This window comes from Heteronotia binoei, chromosome 21, assembly GCF_032191835.1.
Source record: "Heteronotia binoei isolate CCM8104 ecotype False Entrance Well chromosome 21, APGP_CSIRO_Hbin_v1, whole genome shotgun sequence".
Taxonomy (NCBI): Eukaryota; Metazoa; Chordata; class Lepidosauria; order Squamata; family Gekkonidae; genus Heteronotia; species Heteronotia binoei.
Window position 1 is genome coordinate 194,202,508 of NC_083243.1, and position 18,207 is coordinate 194,220,714.

Consider the following 18,207-nt stretch of genomic DNA (forward strand, 5'->3'; position numbering starts at 1 on the left):
ATAGATCCTCATGGATCCTCAGAATGTCAAAGAATTAATTTTCGAAACTTTGCATGAGAGCACCAGAAACTCAACATCTACTCGCTTATCACATCGCTGGCCACTGTTTATGGCACAGAAATTTACTCAATCCACACCACCATCGGATATCTAAGGTACAAATCTCTCATAGATTCATACATGATTGGACCTTCTGAAACGCAACATCAAATCACATTTCACAGCAGGGTCCACAAACTATGGCACAAAAAACACCATTTTGTGACACCAACTTTATAAAGAAACTTTGGTAGAAACATGGATCATCATGTAGCATGTCAGTGAGTGCTCAACCCACCCAGTTCTGCGAGTTCTGCTGGCTGTGGCTCTTTGGGCTCAAAAAAGGGGTAAGGGAGAAGGAGGAAGCTCATTCTCCCTTTTCATGGTGCTACCAATCCAAAGTTGGCCCCTATGGGGATTTCTCCACACGGAGCCCACAGCTCCCATCCTGCTGAAAATCTCTGCAGCAATCTTGTGTTTCATGGTCTTCTTTCACACTTTCTTTTGCGATGCTAAAATACAGGTTTTCCTTGGTCGTCTTATAACAGGATTAATTAGGGTTGCCAAATCGGATTCAAGAAACATCTGGGGACTTTGGGGGTGGAGTCAGAAGACATTGGGGGTGGAGCCAGGACCAAGGGTGTGACAAGCATGATTGAACTCCAAAGGGAGTTCTGGCCATCACATTTAAAGGGACTGCACGTTTCAAATGCCCTCCATTCATTAGAAATAGTGAAGGATCAGGGCACCTTCTTTTGACGCTCATAGAAGTGGACCCCCTAGTCTAATCCTTTTGAAACTTGGTGGGTATTTTGGGGAGAGGCACTGGATGTCTCTACCCCAAAACACAGCCCCCGCAGAGCCCCAGATAGCCGTGGATGAATTTTCCATTTTACCCTATGGGAATCGGTCTCCTTAGGGAATAATGCAGTGTCCAGCAGACTCTACCCTCCCCCCCACCCCGCTTTCTGATGACCCTGAAGTGGGGGAAGGACCTCCAAACGGGGATCCTCTGCCCCTACCTGGGGATTGGCTACCCTAGTTTCCAGGTTAAAGGGTAGGTCAGCGTAGAGTGAATTACAGTAATCTAGCCTGTAGGTGTCCACTGCATGGATTACCGTGGCTAGGTCTGAACGAGGCAGGAGGCGAACTAGTTGCCTGACTTGGTATAGGTGGAAGAATGCAGTTTTAGCAAGATGTATGATCTGGGCCTCCACTGGAAGAGAGGCATCCAAGGTCACTCCCAAGCTCTTGACTATTGGTGCCGGTGTTGAGGGTGCCCCATCAAGAGCAGGAAACCTACACTCCAGCTCCAACCCTGGTCCCCCCAGCCACAGAACCTCCACCTTTGAGTGGTTCAGTTTCAACCTACTCTGCTTCAGTGAGCCCACCACGGCCTCCAAACCCACAGCCAAGGGATTGAGGCCGATCGGTCACTGAACAGCAAATACAGCTGAGTGTCATCTGCATAGTGATGACACCCTAGCCCAAAACTCCATACCAGCTGGGCAAGGGGAGAGGAGTGCCCCTTGAGGAACCCAACAAACCAGGGGGTGTCATGAGGACACATCCTCTCCTTGCGCCACCCTTTGTCCTCATCTGTGGAGAAAAGAGGAAAGCCATTGTAAAGCCAAGCCACGTATTCCCATGTCATCAAGGCGGTGAGTCAACAGATCGTAGTTGGCTGTATCAAACGCTGCTGTGAGATCCAATGATAACAGCAATGCCAACCCGGCTTGATCCAGCTGCATTCAGAGGTCATCTGATTAGAGCAACCAGAACAAACTCAGTCCTGTGATCAGGGTGGAAACCCAACTGGAATGGATCTAGCACCGATGTGTCCTCCAGGAAGCCCTGGAGCTGCTCAGCTACTGCTCTCTCAATTACCTTTTCCAGAAACGATAGATTTGATACTGAGCAGTAACTGGCCAGATCCACAGGATCTAACGATGGCTTCTTTAAGAGTGGCATAACCACTGCTTCCTTTAGGCCCTCGGAAACATCCCAGTTTCTAGGGACAGGTTGATAATTTCCTTCATGGCCCCGGATCCTCACATCACCAGCCCTAACCAGCCACAAGGGACATGGGTCTAGTAAGCAAGTGATAGGTCTAACCGCTCCCAGGACCCTGTCAACATCGGCAGAAGAGAGCAAGTTGAAAGAGTCACAAACTGAACCCAAAGACGGCCAAGGGGCCTCCAGTTCATTCACTGTATCGAAATTGGCAGGTAGGTCATTGCGGAGCAACACGACTTTATCCGTGAAAAAGCTCATGAACACCTCAGAACTAATAGCCAAATTATTTCCTCTGTTTGAGCCTCTAGTTGTGAGAGATCTTAGTGACCAAATTATTTTAAACATTTGCGCTTGGTGTGAGTAGGTCTGCCAAGCTCCCATGGGGAGTGGGGGATCCCCCAGCCTGGAAGGCCCCAACTTGGCTGCAGGAAGCAGGTTGCTGGAGGGATCCCTGCACCCAAAGAGCCCTGTCATCATGTGCTGTCCCTGGCATGATGACATCACCCAGAAGTTATGTCATCACACCGGGGACATTTCCGCTCTTCCCTGTCTGGGTGAGCTGGTTTTTCCTGGATTTTCTCTGTATACCAGGAGGTTGATTTTGCACAGGAGCACAGAGAACATCGGGGTGCAATCTTTTCGATGGCTTCAGTGAGATGGGAATTCCAGTCCCCTACCAGCTCATTTAAGGAGATGCAGGAGGGCTTTGGATCCTGCAGAGTGTTCTGGAACCCAATAGGGTCCATAAGTCTCCACAGTCAAGCAAAAATCATGTGGATCCATGAGGATCCGTGGTCCAAAGCCAAGTTTTAGGTCCCTGGCGCTGCCACGAAGCCGTGAATCCAAGATTTCTGTGGTCCAGACTCTGCCCATGGACATGATATAAGAACAGATGGTGAGGCTGGGGGGATCCAAAGCAGAAATCACGTGGAGTCATGAGGATTTGTGGTTCAAAACCAAGTTTTTGGTTTCTGGTGCTGCCACGAAGCCGTGGATCCACGATTTCTGTGGTGCAAACTCTGCCCATGGACATGATATGTGACTGGATGGTGATCTTGGGGGAATGCAAGGCAAAAATTATGTGGATCCAAGAGGATCCATGGTTCAAAACCAAGTTTTTGGCCCCTGGTGCTTCCACGAAGCCGTGGATCCATGATTCCTGTGGTGCAAACTCTGCCCATGGACATGATATGTGATTGGATGGTGAACTTTGGGGGAATCAAAGCAAAAATCATGTGGATCCATGAGGATCCGTGGTCCAAAACCAGGTTCTTGGTCCCTGGCGCTGTCACGAAGCCATGGATCCATGATTTCTGTGGTGCAAACTCTGCCCATGGACATGATATGTGATTGGATGGTGAGCTTCGGGGGATCCGAAGCAAAAATTCACGAGGATCCATGAGGATCCATGGTTCAAAACCAAGTTTTTGGTCCTTGGCCCTGCCACGAAGCTGTGGATCCATGATTTCTGGGGTGCAAATTCTGCCGATGGACATGATATGCGACTGGATGGTGAGCTTGGGGGGATTCAAAGCAAAAATCATGGGATCTATGGGGATCCGTCGTCCAAAACCAAGTTTTTGGTACCTAGCGCTGCCATGAGGCCGTGGATCCATGATTTCTGTTGTGTAAATTCTGCCCATGGACATGATATGTGAATGGATGGTGAGGTTGGGGGGATCCAAGGCGAAAATTATGAGGATCCATGAGGATCTGTGGTTCAAAACCAAGTTTTGGGTCCCTGGCGCTGCCACGAAGCCGTGGATCCATGATGTCTGCGGTGCACACTCTGCCCATGGACATGATATAAGAACTGATGGTGAGTTTGGGGGGATCCAAACCAAAAATCATTAGGATCCATGAGGATCCTGGTTTGGAAACATGTTTTCCCACTGCTGTGGCGCCACAGATTCGCGGAGGCATGATTTTTCTGGTGCTGCGTATAGTCTAATACAGGATCTACAGTGTGATGGTGGTTTGATTTCATTTCACCGTCAAAATCATATGAATTCACGTGGATCCGTGCTTTGGAAGCCTGTTTTTGCACTGGTGAAGCGCCACGAATCCGTGGAAGCATGATTTTTGCGGTCCTGCCTATCGTCTGAGACAGGATCTATAGAATGCCAGTCGTTTGATTTCATTTCAGTGTAAAAATCATACGAATTCACATGAAGATCCGCGTAGATCCGACTTTTACCCTTTCCCTAAAAGGACAGGTTCCTTGGCAAAGTCAATAAGATGGGAAAGTGAAAGGAGGGGGGGGGCTGCTTGAAAGTAAAGAAATGAAACCAACCAGTGAAGATTCCAGAATCAGCGCTAAAGAAACGCGAAGTCCATTTGGGATTGTTGCAAGTGCAAGCCTCCCGCTGGCTGCTGCCCGTTCGGGCCCCACGAGAAATAGGAGGCGAACTTTTCTGGAGCAGGCGCTCGAGAACTTGCTCAGGCGCGGCAGCTTCTCTCTCTCTCTCTCTGGCCGCCGGGCAGCCCTCGGCCCAGCCGCTGCAGGGAAGCCCCGGGCGCCGCCCTCTCCGGGAAGCGAAAGCGAAAGCGGGGCCGGCTCCGGGCTCAGCCTCGCGCCATGGCAGGGGCGGCGTGGCCCTTCGCCGTGCGGGTCGAGGGGGCCTGGGGGGCCGCGGAGCCGGCCAAGAGCGTGCGGAACAAGCTCCTCTGCTACTTCCAGAGCCGCAAGAGGTCCGGCGGCGGCGAGTGCCAGCTGCAGCTGCGCTCCGGCCACGTCTTGCTTTGCTTCGCGCAGGAAGAAGGTAGGAGAAGCGCCGCGCCTGGCTCTGGGCCGCTGCAGCTGACTTGGGAGCGGCTAGGAAGCCTCCGGGCCGGGCCGGGGCGCAGGGAGAGGGGAGGCCCGCATCCTTCGGACAAGAGCCCGCTGTTCTTGGGGGCTGGGCTCGGCGTGGCCTGCAGAGGCTGGGGAGCAAAAGGGCGACTTTGGGAGCTGCTGCAGAAACTATTGTGCTCTGGGGCCCTTTTCCCCGAGCTCAGACAAAACTGTGTGCGCAGGAAGCGAAGACCCGGTGAGCCAGCTCACGCGGATAGAGCCAAATGGGCGGCCGGGTTGGGCTGAAGCAGTAGAGCAACATAGGAGTCAATGGCACCTTTAAGACCGGCGTCGTTTTATCCAGAAGGTAAGCTTTGGTGTGCATGCACACTTCTTCAGGCGAGGAATGAGGCATTCTCACACTCTGACATGTTACTGTGTTGTGGTTTCCCACGCTAATGCAACGCAGCTCAAAGTCTCTCTGAATTTGTTAATGTTACTGTTCTGCTCTTGGTTTTTAACTCTGCACCACTTGGCATTCCAAACCCCACCAGCTATCTGCTCACTGTACCTCATTCCTCATCTGAAGACGTGTGCATGCACACAAAAGCTTACCTTCTGAATAAAACCATGTTGGTCTTAAAGGTGCAATCGACTCCTATTTTGTTCTACTAGCTCACACTAACTCAGCTTAGAAGGAACACTGGCTGGGGTTATAAATTGTATTGCAAGCAGTACCTCCAAAAATGAGAGAGGAAGTATTCCCAGTATTACATTTCCGTGCTGGGAAAAACTGACTTTGCTGGAATTTTGCTCTTCATTACTTTAGGCCCCTCTTAGAGAACATGGTAAAAACTTTCCCTAGGAAGTAGCGAGTGCAGAGACCACACAGGAAGCTCCTAAGAAGGTATTTTCAGTAGTCACAGCACTTTTATCAGAGTAATCCATGTTACAGTATGCCCACAAGGTAGGTCAGTGTCTGTATGGGCTTTTAAGGGACTGAAGCTGAAAGTGAAAGGTTGCCTAAAGCCAGGTGTTATGAATTTGTGGCTGAGATGCGATCTGAACGAGAGATTTGATGACTTCCCACAAAAGTACCTGGCCATGTTCAGCGCTTTGAAGAAAAAGGTTTTTATTCCTGCTTCTCCATAGCATCATGGTGTATTCATGCAACTTCAGAGGTTCCTCTGGTTTTCTTCTGCATTTCTTTTAAAGCCTGCTTTGCTTCAGAGTTTTGATAACACCTCAGTGGTTGCAATGTGGTGGGGTGAACATGGTTTTCTCAGCCCACATGGCAGCCATTGTACCTGTCCCTACTTCAGCTGTTTCCTCCCCCCCAATGGTGTGTGAGGAGATTTAATTTTTTTTTTAAAAAAATCTCATCTTTAATTTTTTTTTAAAAAGTTGGTCTCTGTCTCCCTTATTTAGAGGAGATATAAGGGAAAAGGTTTTTATTTGGTTTTTTTGTAAGGGAAGGGACTAGAATCCTTTAAAAAAAAAATAAAACCAGGGAAATTGGAGAATGTGCTACGCCTATACTTAAAATGGTTTATTGATATAACAATATTGTAGTGCCAATTGAAAGCCTTGGTAGGATAAGGGAAGAGGGGATAGCCACTTCTGGGGGATTGTGGCTTGACAACCTGCCATCTGAAAGCCTTGTTGTTGTGCTTCATCTGTGGCTACACCACCAACAGGTATACCAAAGGGAAAAAAAATTCTTTCACCACACAAAGCACCACATACATCACAGTAATTCTTACAACAACTCTGTAATGTAGGCCATTATTACAGTCTGCATATTGCTATCGGGGACTGAGGCCGAGAGAAAGTGGGTAGCTTAAGGACACCTAGTAATTTTGTGACTGGGGTGAAATTTGAACCAAATACTTTCGTGGTTACAATTCTTTGTTGTTGTTGTTATTCTACTACATCAGCATAGTGTAAAGTTATGAGGACTGCAGGCACACCTGAACACCCCCATGGTCACTCTAGAGAGGCTTAGTATACCTCTATCCTGCATTTTTTTTATTCTGTCCTTCCCCCAGGTTCTTCTGAAATGTGCCCAAATGCAATGAAATACCATTTTGCTGACGAAGTAAGTGCGTACCTGGAAACCCATTGGCAGGCATCATGAAACCCACAAGGGTCATGTTGGGGATCACTGGTGTCCCTAATATATGCCAATGCCTAGCATCTCTATGTGGAGAATTGGAGTAGGCAGCAGCAGAGAATTTCCTTCCCAGATAGCTGGAGTGGTAGATATTCACATTTCTGAGCACTCTATTGTCCAAGCATCTCCCCCCCCCACCCCACCCCCCGTTTATAGCCTCCAAAATTGTAGTCTTCCTCTTCAGTATTTCTCTGCTCTAGTTGCTATGTCTGTAGAGTTCTACAGATTCCTGTTTAATTTAATTGCCATAGAACTCACATTGCTGTTTTTCTGGGCCTATAAATTAGAATTGCTTTTATCCACCCTTTTGTTTCAGTGAGGCAGAGAGTTCTATCCCAAAAGATCCATGAGCTTGACTTGACTGGAAAAGAAAAATTGGTATTGATGGTTGCGCTGCATGAAAGAGCTGATGCCTCTGAAATGGGTTTGTCCACAGAGAAGAATGTTCCAGAACAGGTAATACAGAGACTTACTTTAAAGAAGCTCTGAAACATTTGTTAGCTGTGTACATAAGAACATAAGAGAAGCCATGTTGGATCAGGCCAACGGCCCATCCAGTCCAACACTCTGGGTCACATAAGAACATAAGAGAAGCCATGTTGGATCAGGCCAACGGCCCCTCCAGTCCAACACTCTGAGTCACATAAGAACACAAGAGAAGCCATGTTAGATCAGGCCAATGGCCCATCCAGTCCAACACTCTGTGTCACATAAGAACATAAGAGAAGCCATGTTGGATCAGGCCAGTGGCCCCTCCAGTCCAACACTCTGGGTCACATAAGAACATAAGAGAAGCCATGTTAGATCAGGCCAATGGCCCATCCAGTCCAACACTCTGGGTCACATAAGAACATAAGAGAAGCCATGTTGGATCAGGCCAACGGCCCATCCAGTCCAACACTCTGTGTCACACAGTGGCAATTTTTTTTATATATACACACACACTGTGGCTAATAGCCACTGATGGACCTGTGCTCTATATTTTTATCTAAACCCCTCTTGAAGGTGGCTATACTTGTGGCCACCACCACCTCCTGTGGCAGTGAATTCCACATGTTAATCACCCTTTGGGTGAAGAAGTACTTCCTTTTATCCATTTTAACCTGGCTGCTCAGCAATTTCATCGAATGCCCACGAGTTCTTGTATTGTGAGAAAGGGAGAAAAGTACTTCTTTCTCTACTTTCTCCATCTTGTAAACCTCTATCATGTCACCTCGCAGTCGACGTTTCTCCAAGCTATGTAGTTTATTAACATGTTGCTATGGTTTTGATTCTAGGTTTCTGAAAAAGAAGATTGTCCGGAAGAGATAGGTATGATGGGTCACATAGAATTTTTAAGCATTGATACAGTGGATAATTTGGAGATACTTTTTTTACCCTTTCTTAGCTTTAGTGTGCCCTCCCACCAATTTCCCCGCCCCCCCCCCCCCCCCAAATGTATGTGTGAATCCAGTCAGCTCTCCCTTAAGGACTTTTCCAAGAAAGTAAAACTTTTATTGGCCTATCAGTGGCCTTCTTAATCTAGCACATACTGCTATAGCCTGCCCCCAGAATGTGTTGCAGAGAGAATGGCCTGTTGATTGGGGGCTGTCTCATTTTTGTTGTTGTCTAACACAAGAGATCCTCACACTTTAATACTGGGAAAGGGAAATACACAGTTCAATCCTAAATGGCTTTTATAGGCTGGGGGCGGGGGACAAGGAATGGGAAAGTACACGAGAAATGGCAGAAGAGGTTTCGTAGAAGGGAGACTGGTTTCTGTACTAATAAAGGCCATGTGAACATTTTAGCTGAACCGGGGAACTCTCAGCTACTAGCCAATCATCCATAGGTCAAAAGTAAGGTGTCTGAGTCTGAGAACTATCTAGATAGGAGAGCCAGTTTGGTGTAGTGGTTAAGTGTGCGGACTCTTATCTGGGAGAACCGGGTTTGATTCCCCACTCCTCCACTTGCACCTGCTAGCATGGCCTTGGGTTAGCCATAGCTCTGGCAGAGGTTGTCCTTGAAAGGGCAGCTGCTGTGAGATTGTGAGCCGCTCTGAGACTCTTCGGAGTGGAGGGCGGGATATAAATCCAATATCATCTTCTTCTTCTTCACCATCTGTGCATTTGCCAGTTAATCTCTTATCCAGTCATTGCTTACTATATGAAGTGCATATATGGTGTTGTGAGATTTTTTCTTCATGAGAGTAGAACACAAGCAAGGGTCGAATTGAACAGGAGTGCACTGGAGCGCAGCTTCTGAACCTCCAGCAGCCCCCCCGCCCCACTTCCTCCCCACTCAGCTAGGGATGTGCGTGCAGGGGTGAGGAGAAACCTCCCCGCTGTGCATAGATCCTGGGGCCGGCTTCTGTTCCCAGGCAATTTCAGCCACTTGGCAACAGAAACCTCCAGCCAGGGTTTGTGTGCAGCTGGGAGAGACCTCCCCGCTGTGCACAGATCCCAGGGCCGGCTTCTATTCCTGGGCAGTTTCAGCAACCCGGTAAGAGAAGCCTCCAACTGGAGTCTGCGTGCTGCAGAGAGACACCTCCCTGCTGCTTGGAGATCCTGCCCTCAGCTTCCCTTGCAGGGCGCTTCCTTCCTTCTCTCCCTTCCTCTCTCCCTTCCTCTTTCTTGCTCTCTTTCCCTCCCTTCTTTCCTTCTCTTTTCCTCTGTCCCCAGCTTCTTCTCTCTGTCCCTTCCTTCCTTCCTTCCTTCCTTCCATCCCTCTCTTCTCTCTTCCTCCATCCCTGTCTTCTTTTTCTCTCTCTTTCCTCTCCCTCCCTGTTTTCTTTTTTTCTTTCTCTCTGATTCTCTCGTTATCATAACATTACTTTCTCTTTGATTCTTTTGTTAGCATAACTCATTTATATATGCCACACTCCCTTAGTTCCTGCACCTTTCCCCCTACAAAACGACCCCTGAACACAAACATAACAAACAGAATTGCTACTTTTGCCAAAACGTCTGGAATCCTCTGCAACAGCTGGATGTTTTCAATGAAGTAAAATGATATATACAGAAACCCTAATAAACCAGTTTGGTGTAGTGGTTAGAAGTGCGGACTTTAACCTGGAAGAACTGGGGTTGATTCCTCACTCCTCCACATGCAGTTGCTTGGTGACCTCTCAGAGCTGTTCTCTCAAGAGCAGTTCTCTGAGAGCTCTCTCAGCCTCACCTACTTCACAGGGTGTCTTGGGGAATAGGAATGGAAGGAGATTGTAAGCTACTCAAGTGAAGGGCAGGGTATAAATGTAATCTCCTCCTCCTGCCTGCATTCAGACCACATTCAAAAGCTGTGCTTCGCCAGTTTCCTCAAAGACATCCCATGTTCTGCCACCAGCACACTTAAGAATTATTTATTTTTAATCCAGCAGAGAATCATACTGGAGGGTGAGTGGAAATTAATGCTAGGAAGGGAAATGGGGAGAGACTTGTGAGAATAGGAGTCAGGGGAGATGAATAAGTGTGCAGGATATAGATATGTGTACAGGATAGATAACAAAATTTTATTTAGTTATTTAATTTATACCCTGCACCCTCTCCCTGCAGGGGGCTTTGGGCAGCTTCCAACATTTAAAATATAATACCAATAAATGCTATAAGTATAAGACAATAAAACCAATTAAAACATAAATTGAACAAGCCAATTTGAAGGATCAAAACGACTGGCTAGCTCTCTGGTTGGAATGCTAACCAAAGTCCACACAAACCAAAGCAGCCTTGCGTGCCCCACAGAATGCTCAAAAGGTACTATAGGGCGGGGGTGGCCAGACTGTGGCTTGGGAGCTACATGCAACTCTTTCACACATATTGTGCTGCTCCCAGAGGTCAAGGAAGAACTTAATGCAAGCTTACTCTTAAGTAAGCATTGGGACTTCAGTCAGCCTCTGAGCACTGACCCATAGGTAGGCAGCTATTTCTGCCATGTGTGAAGCAGGGGGAAATAGGCAGGTCTGCCAGCTTTTCTCCACCACCAGAGAGGTTGTCCAGAAACCTAGAGCTGGGAAAGAAAGAACGAGTTGAGGGAGCCACTGAAAGGAGAGATGGAATTAAAGAGGACTGCACAGATTCCCCCTTTGTTTTATAGCTGTTGTAGGAGCTGTATTTACTAACCTTGGTGTCAAAGCAAAGACACCAACAATGTAAATATAACAATGCAAATAGTAGTCAGTGATATATATGGTACATGTGTGTTTCCATCTCCCGCTGGTACCAAAACATAACTCCCTAGCTTTTCCATGTGTTGCTCTTGTGATGACTTTTATTCCCAGCTTTTGCTTTTTAAAAAGTCTCCTCCTAGCATGGGCGTGTTGTAAAGTGTATTTTATCTTTCTGTGGAAAGAAAGTATTACGAAGTTTAACAAAGACATGTGTGCAATATTGGTTCATGTCTTGGCACTTTCAAGCATCTGACATTTGTTCTGTGTGGCTCTTACGTTAAACAAGTTTGGCTACCCCTGCTGTAGGGCATGAACTTCCCCAGAGAGCTGATTCCAAAGAGAGGGGTCAGTCACTGAAAATGCCCTGGCCCTTGCGGTTGACAGGCAGGCCGGCCGGCCGGCCACAGGTCAGTCTCCTGTAGAAGGCCCTTTGATGATGATCCAAGAATGTGAGGGAGATTATTATCTGAAGTTTCTGACCAGACTTTGCTTTCTATTAGTTGAGTTGTCCTGGTTTCCTTTGATGTTAACTCCTTGGTTACCAGTTGGAAACAGAGGCCAAATATCATTTTTATTGTTGACCTTCTTGCACAATAAACAAGAGAAAACAAATTAAATTTAAATATTTGAGAGAGGATATCTTGGCACATTGGCCTGTGTTTGGTGACTTGAACCCTCCCAAGTGAGTATATCTCCTTTATGCTTAGGTATTCAGGAGGGCTCACAAAAAGGGGACCTCGCAGCAGGAAATACTTCAACCGGAATAAATCCATGTAATGACAAGAAAATGTACGATGTCCTGCCAGCGTCCTCTCTTGTTGTTCTTGAAGATGTCAAAGAATTCATCACACATGACATGCTGACGCTACTGGTGGAAAATGTCATTTGGCCTTCAGGTGGAAATGACTTCCGAGTTGAATTGATAAGGGAGAAACAAGCTGCTGTGCTAACTTTTCAGCAAAATAATGGTATGAAATATAAAACTGATGTTGTTCAAATATTTCACTTCGAGAAGAGCATGTAATGCTTTAAGACAATCTCAGATGAAAACCTTTTATGCTATTCCTGTACTGTGAGGGAGATGTTTGTAACTTCTTAGCTGATGATTTGATTCTTCTTGTGTGAAACACTTGCATTGGACACGTTTGCTTTCCAGTTGGAATCCAAAATATACAAATATATATTGTGTGCTCCATTGCTTCTTAATCTAGATTTGATGCTTTAGTCTGTTGTTACTTGCTTCATTTAAAAATGACTTTGGCAATAATCTGACCTTCACTGTTCTTAAATATTTGTATACTGTTACCAATTCCTCACTAGCGTTTGCTCCACCCCCCCTGGGCTTCTGCTTTCCTTGGAGCAAGCAACCAATTTCCTACTAGTCGCTGTGCAGCTGCATTTTGATTCACGGCTTCCTCCAGTTTCCCTTGCAGCTTCTGGTTCTCCAAAAAATCAAGCCCAAGTCATCACAGGGGAAACTGGAGGGAGCCATGAGTCAAAATAGAGCCACACAGCAGCTAGTGGGGAATCAGTTGCTTGCTCTGAGGAAAGCAGAAGCCCGGGGGCAGAGCAACTGCTAATGAGGAACTGGTATGCGGGTCTCTTTAGTCCAGTTCATGCATTTGTAATTGGATGTGCTGTCTACATGCATATAAAAAAATCATTATCACACCTGCTTGGCCCTACTTTGGGACCATTTTAGCATATAAAGGTCTAAGTATTTCATTGTTGTAGCCACAGGCCATAACAACCCAGCAAACTCTCCCAAAGTATACCGTTTACTTCCTGCCATAAAAATTAAAACATAAAGAATACATAGCAAAATACAGTACTATGAACAAGATTTAAAGCATATATAATAAAACAATGTGACAAAATGAGACAATAACTTGGGCAGAATTTTTGTATGGTGGCTGTAGTTATCTTCATTATTTTTATTGCTAAAAAGATGAAAGTAGCCACCTTAAGAACATAAGAGAAGCCATGTTGGACCAGGCCAATGGCCCATCCAGTCCAACACTCTATGTCACACAGTGGCCAATATATGTGTGTGTGTAACACACACACACATATACATACATATACACATACACACACACACACACGTGTGTGTGTGTAAAAGTGATTGTGTGATATGTGTGTAAAAGAGATGTAAAAGTGATTGCGCTGCTTGGGAGCAGTGACCATAATGTTATTGATTTCACCGTTTGTATAAATAGGGAGTCGTCCAACAAGACCGCCACAACCACGTTTAACTTTAAAAGGGGTAAATACACTGAGATGAGGAGGCTAGTGAGGAGGAAACTGAAAGGAAAGGTACATACGGTCAAAACCCTTGGGGAAGCTTGGACACTATTTAAAACTATAATCCTAGAAGCTCAGATAAAATACATACCACAAGTTAGGAAAGGCACAAACAGGCATAAGAAAAGGCCTGCATGGTTAAGAAACAAAGTAATGGAAGCTGTAAAAGGTAAGAAGGACTCCTTTAAGCGGTGGAAAACCAGTCCAAGTGAGATTAGTAAAAGGGAACACAGGCTGTGGCAAATCAAATGCAAGACTGTGATCAGGCAGGCAAAAAGGGACTATGAGGAGCATATTGCAAAAAATATAAAGACCAACAATAAAAATTTCTTCAAATATATTAGAAGTAGGAAACCAGTCAGGGAGGCAGTGGGGCCCTTGGATGACCATGGGGTAAAAGGATTACTGAAGAAGGATAGGGAAATGGCTGAGAAGCTAAATGAATTTTTGCCTCCGTCTTCACTGTGGAAGACAAGAACTTTTTGCCCGCCCCAGAACCACTAATTTTGGAAGGGGTGTTGAAAGACCTGAGTCAGATTGAGGTGACAAGAGAGGAGGTCCTACAACTGATAGACAAATTAAAAACTAATAACTCACCGGGTCCGGATGGCATACATCCGAGAGTTCTGAAAGAACTCAAAGTTGAACTTGTGGATCTTCTAACAAAAATATGTAATCTTTCATTGAAATCTGCCTCCATTCCTGAGGACTGGAAGGTAGCAAATGTCACCCCCATCTTTAAAAAGGGTTCCAGAGGAGATCCGGGAAATTACAGGCAAGTCAGTCTGACTTCAATACCGGGAAAGTTGGTGGAAACCATTATCAAGGACAGAATGAGTAGGCACATTGATGAACACGGGTTATTGAGGAAGACTCAGCATGGGTTCTGCAAGGGAAGATCTTGCCTCACTAACCTGTTACATTTCTTTGAGGGGGTGAACAAACGTGGACAAAGGAGACCCGATAGATGTTGTTTACCTTGACTTCCAGAAAGCTTTTGGTAAAGTTCCTCATCAAAGGCTCCTTAGAAAGCTTGAGAGTAATGGAGTAAAAGGACAGGTCCTCTTGTGGATCAGAAACTGGCTGAGTAATAGGAAGCAGAGAGTGAGTATAAATGGGTAGTCTTTGCAGTGGATGACGGTAAGCAGTGGGGTGCCGCAGGGCTCGGTACTGGGTCCCATGCTCTTTAACTTGTTCATAAATGATTTAGAGTTGGGAGTGAGCAGTGAAGTGGCCAAGTTTGCGGATGACACTAAATTGTTCAGGGTGGTGAGAACCAGAGAGGATTGTGAGGAACTCCAAAGGGATCTTTTGAGGCTGGGTGAGTGGGCGTCAACGTGGCAGATGCGGTTCAATGTGGCCAAGTGCAAAGTAATGCACATTGGGGCCAAGAATCCCAGCTACAAATACAAGTTGATGGGGTGTGAACTGGCAGAGACTGACCAAGAGAGAGATCTTGGGGTCATGGTAGATAACTCACTGACAATGTCAAGACAGTGTGTGTTTGCAATAAAAAAGGCCAACGCCATGCTGGGAATTATTAGGAAGGGAACTGAAAACAAATCAGCCAGTATCATAATGCCCCTGTATAAATCGATGGTGCGGTCTCATTTGGAGTACTGTGTGCAGTTCTGGTCGCCGCACCTCAAAAAGGATATTATAGCATTGGAGAAAGTCCAGAGAAGGGCAACTAGAATGATTAAAGACTGGAGCACTTTCCCCATGAAGAAAGGTTGAAACGCTTGGGACTCTTTAGCTTGGAGAAACGTCGACTGCGGGGTGACATGATAGAGGTTTACAAGATAATGCATGGGGTGGAGAAAGTAGAGAAAGAAGTACTTTTCTCCCTTTCTCACAATACAAGAACTCGTGGGCATTTGATGAAATTGCTGAACAGACAGGTTAAAACGGATAAAAGGAAGTACTTCTTCACCCAAAGGGTGATTAACATGTGGAATTCACTGCCACAGGAGGTGGTGGCGGCCACAAGTATAGCCACCTTCAAGAGGGGTTTAGATAAAAATATGGAGCACAGGTCCATCAGTGGCTATTAGCCACAGTGTGAATGGATATATAAAAATTTTTGCCACTGTGTGACACAGAGTGTTGGACTGGATGAGCCGTTGGCCTGATCCAACATGGCTTCTCTTATGTTCTTATATACTGTTGCTAGTAGCCACTGATGGACCTCTGCTCCATATTTTTATCCATTCCCCTCTTAAAGCTGGCTATGCTTGTAGCCGCCACCACCTCCTGTGGCAGTGAATTCCACATGTTAATCACCCTTTGGGTGAAGAAGTACTTCCTTTTATCCGTTTTAACCTGGCTGCTCAGCAATTACATTGAATGCCCATGAGTTCTTGTATTGTGAGAAAGGGAGAAAAATACTTCTTTCTCTACTTTCTCCATCCCATGCATAATATTGTAAACCTCTATCATGTCACCCCACAGTCGACGTTTCTCCAAGCTAAAGAACCCCAAGCATTTTAACCTTTCTTCATAGGGAAAGTGTTCCAAACCTTTGATCATTCTAGTTGCCCTTTTCTGCACTTTTTCCAATGCTATAATATCCTTTTTGAGGTGCGGTGACCAGAACTGTACACAGTACTCCAAATGAGACCGCACCATTGATTTATACAGGGGCATTATGATACTGGCTGATTTGTTTTCAGTTCCCTCCCTAATAATTCCCAGCATGGCGTTGGTCTTTTTTTATTGCAATTGCACACTGTCTTGACATTTTCAGTGAGTTATCTACCACGACCCCAAGATCTCTCTCTTGGTCAGTCTCAGCCAGTTCACACCCCATCAACTTGTATTTGTAGCTGGGATTCTTGGCCCCAATGTGCATTACTTTGCACTTGGCCACATTGAACTGCATCTGCCACGTTGATGCCCACTCACCCAGCCTCAACAGATCCCTTTGGAGTGCCTCACAATCTTCTCTGGTTCTCACCACACTAAACAATTTAGTGTCATCTGCAAACTTGGCCACTTCACTGCTTACTCCCAACTCCAGAACAAGTTAAAGAGCATGGGACACAATACTGAGCCCTGTGGCACCCCACTGCTTACCGTCTTCCACTGTGCCATTTATACTCACTCTTCTTCATATTAATTCGCCAGTTTTTGATCCACAAGAGGACCTGTCCTTTTACTCCATGACTCTCAAGTTTTCTAAGGAGCCTTTGATGAGGAACTTTATCAAAAGCTTTCTGGAAGTCAAGGTAAACAACATCTATTGGGTCCCCTTTGTCCACATGTCTGTTCACCCCCTCAAAGAACAGTAACAGGTTAGTGAGGCAAGATCTTCCCTTACAGAACCTATACTGAGTATTCCTCAATAACTTGTTTTCATCAGTGTGCCTACTCATTCTGTCCTTGATAATGGTTTCTACCAACTTTCCCGGTATTGAAGTCAGACTGACTTGCCTGTAATTTCCCGGATCTCCTCTGGAACCCTTTTTAAAGATGGGGGTGACATTTGCTACCTTCCAGTCCTCAGGAACGGAGGCAGATTTCAATGAAAGATTATATATTTTTGTCAGGAGATCCACAAGTTCAACTTTGAGTTCCTTCAGAACTCTTGGATGTATGCCATCCGGACCTGGTGACATTAGTTTTTAATTCGTCAATCAGTTGTAGGACCTCCTCTCTTGTCACCTCAATTTGACTCGGGTCTTTCAACACCCCTTCCAAAATTAGTGGTTCTGGAGTGGGCAAACACTTCTCATCTTCCACAGTGAAGACGGCAAAAAATGCATTCAGCTTCTCAGCCATTTCCCTATCCTCCTTCAGTAATCCTTTGACCCCTTGGTCATCTAAGGGCCCCACTGCCTCCCTGACTGGTTTCCTGCTTCTAATATATTTGAAGAAATTTTTATTGTTGGTCTTTATGTTTTTTGCAATATGCTCCTCATAGTCCCTTTTTGCCTGCCTGATCACAGTCTTGCATTTGATTTGCCACAGCCTGTGTTCCCTTTTATTAATCTCACTTGGACTAGCTTTCCACTGCTTAAAGGAGTCCTTCTTACCTTTTACAGCTTCCATTACTTTGTTAACCATGCAGGCCTTTTCTTATACCTGTTTGTGCCTTTCCTAACTTGTGGTATATATTTTATCTGAGCTTCTAGGATTGTAGTTTTAAATAGCCTCCAAGCTTCCCCAAGGGTTTTGACTGTATTTACCTTTCCTTTCAGTTTCGTCTTCACATGCCTCCTCATCTCAGAGAATTTACCCCTTTTGAAGTTAAACGTGGTTGTGCTGGTCTTTTGGGGCAACTCCTTATTTATACAAATGGTAAAATCACTAACGTTAAAATCCCAAGCGGTGTGATCAATTTTACATCTCTCACCAAGTCTTGGGGATTACTTAGGACCAAATCCAGGATCGCCCCACCCTTGGTAGGTTCCGTGACCATCTGCTCCATAGCACAGTCATTGAGAGCATCTAGAAACTCAATCTCTTTCTCTCGACCTGAACACATATTGACCCAATCAATCTGCGGGTAGTTAAAATCACCTATGACGACACAGTTTTTACATTTAGCCGCTATCTTTAATCCTTCCATCATATTATAATCATCCTCTATCTTTTGATTTGGTGGGCAATAACAAACTCCCATAGTTAAATTTCCTTTTGGGTCCTCTATTTTGACCGAAAGCATTTCTAAGGGTAACGTGTTTTAGCATATAGCAACATCCGCAGTGAGTCCTTGTAAGAGTACAGGTGTATGCACATAAGAGTTCACCACAGTTTTTC

General features: G+C 45.7%; 1 protein-coding gene across 1 annotated transcript in view; it reads left to right on the top strand.

Annotated features, from left to right (window-relative positions):
* The first annotated feature begins 4,447 nt into the window (after window positions 1-4,447).
* Window positions 4,448-18,207, top strand: part of PARP14 (poly(ADP-ribose) polymerase family member 14) — a 72,360-nt gene continuing 58,600 nt past the window's right edge. The window contains exons 1-4 of the mRNA XM_060261420.1: window positions 4,448-4,817; window positions 7,318-7,457; window positions 8,279-8,312; window positions 11,850-12,110. Of these exons, the coding sequence (XP_060117403.1) occupies window positions 4,634-4,817; window positions 7,318-7,457; window positions 8,279-8,312; window positions 11,850-12,110 (619 nt within the window). The 5' untranslated portion in view covers window positions 4,448-4,633. The remainder of the gene's footprint in view (window positions 4,818-7,317; window positions 7,458-8,278; window positions 8,313-11,849; window positions 12,111-18,207) is intronic.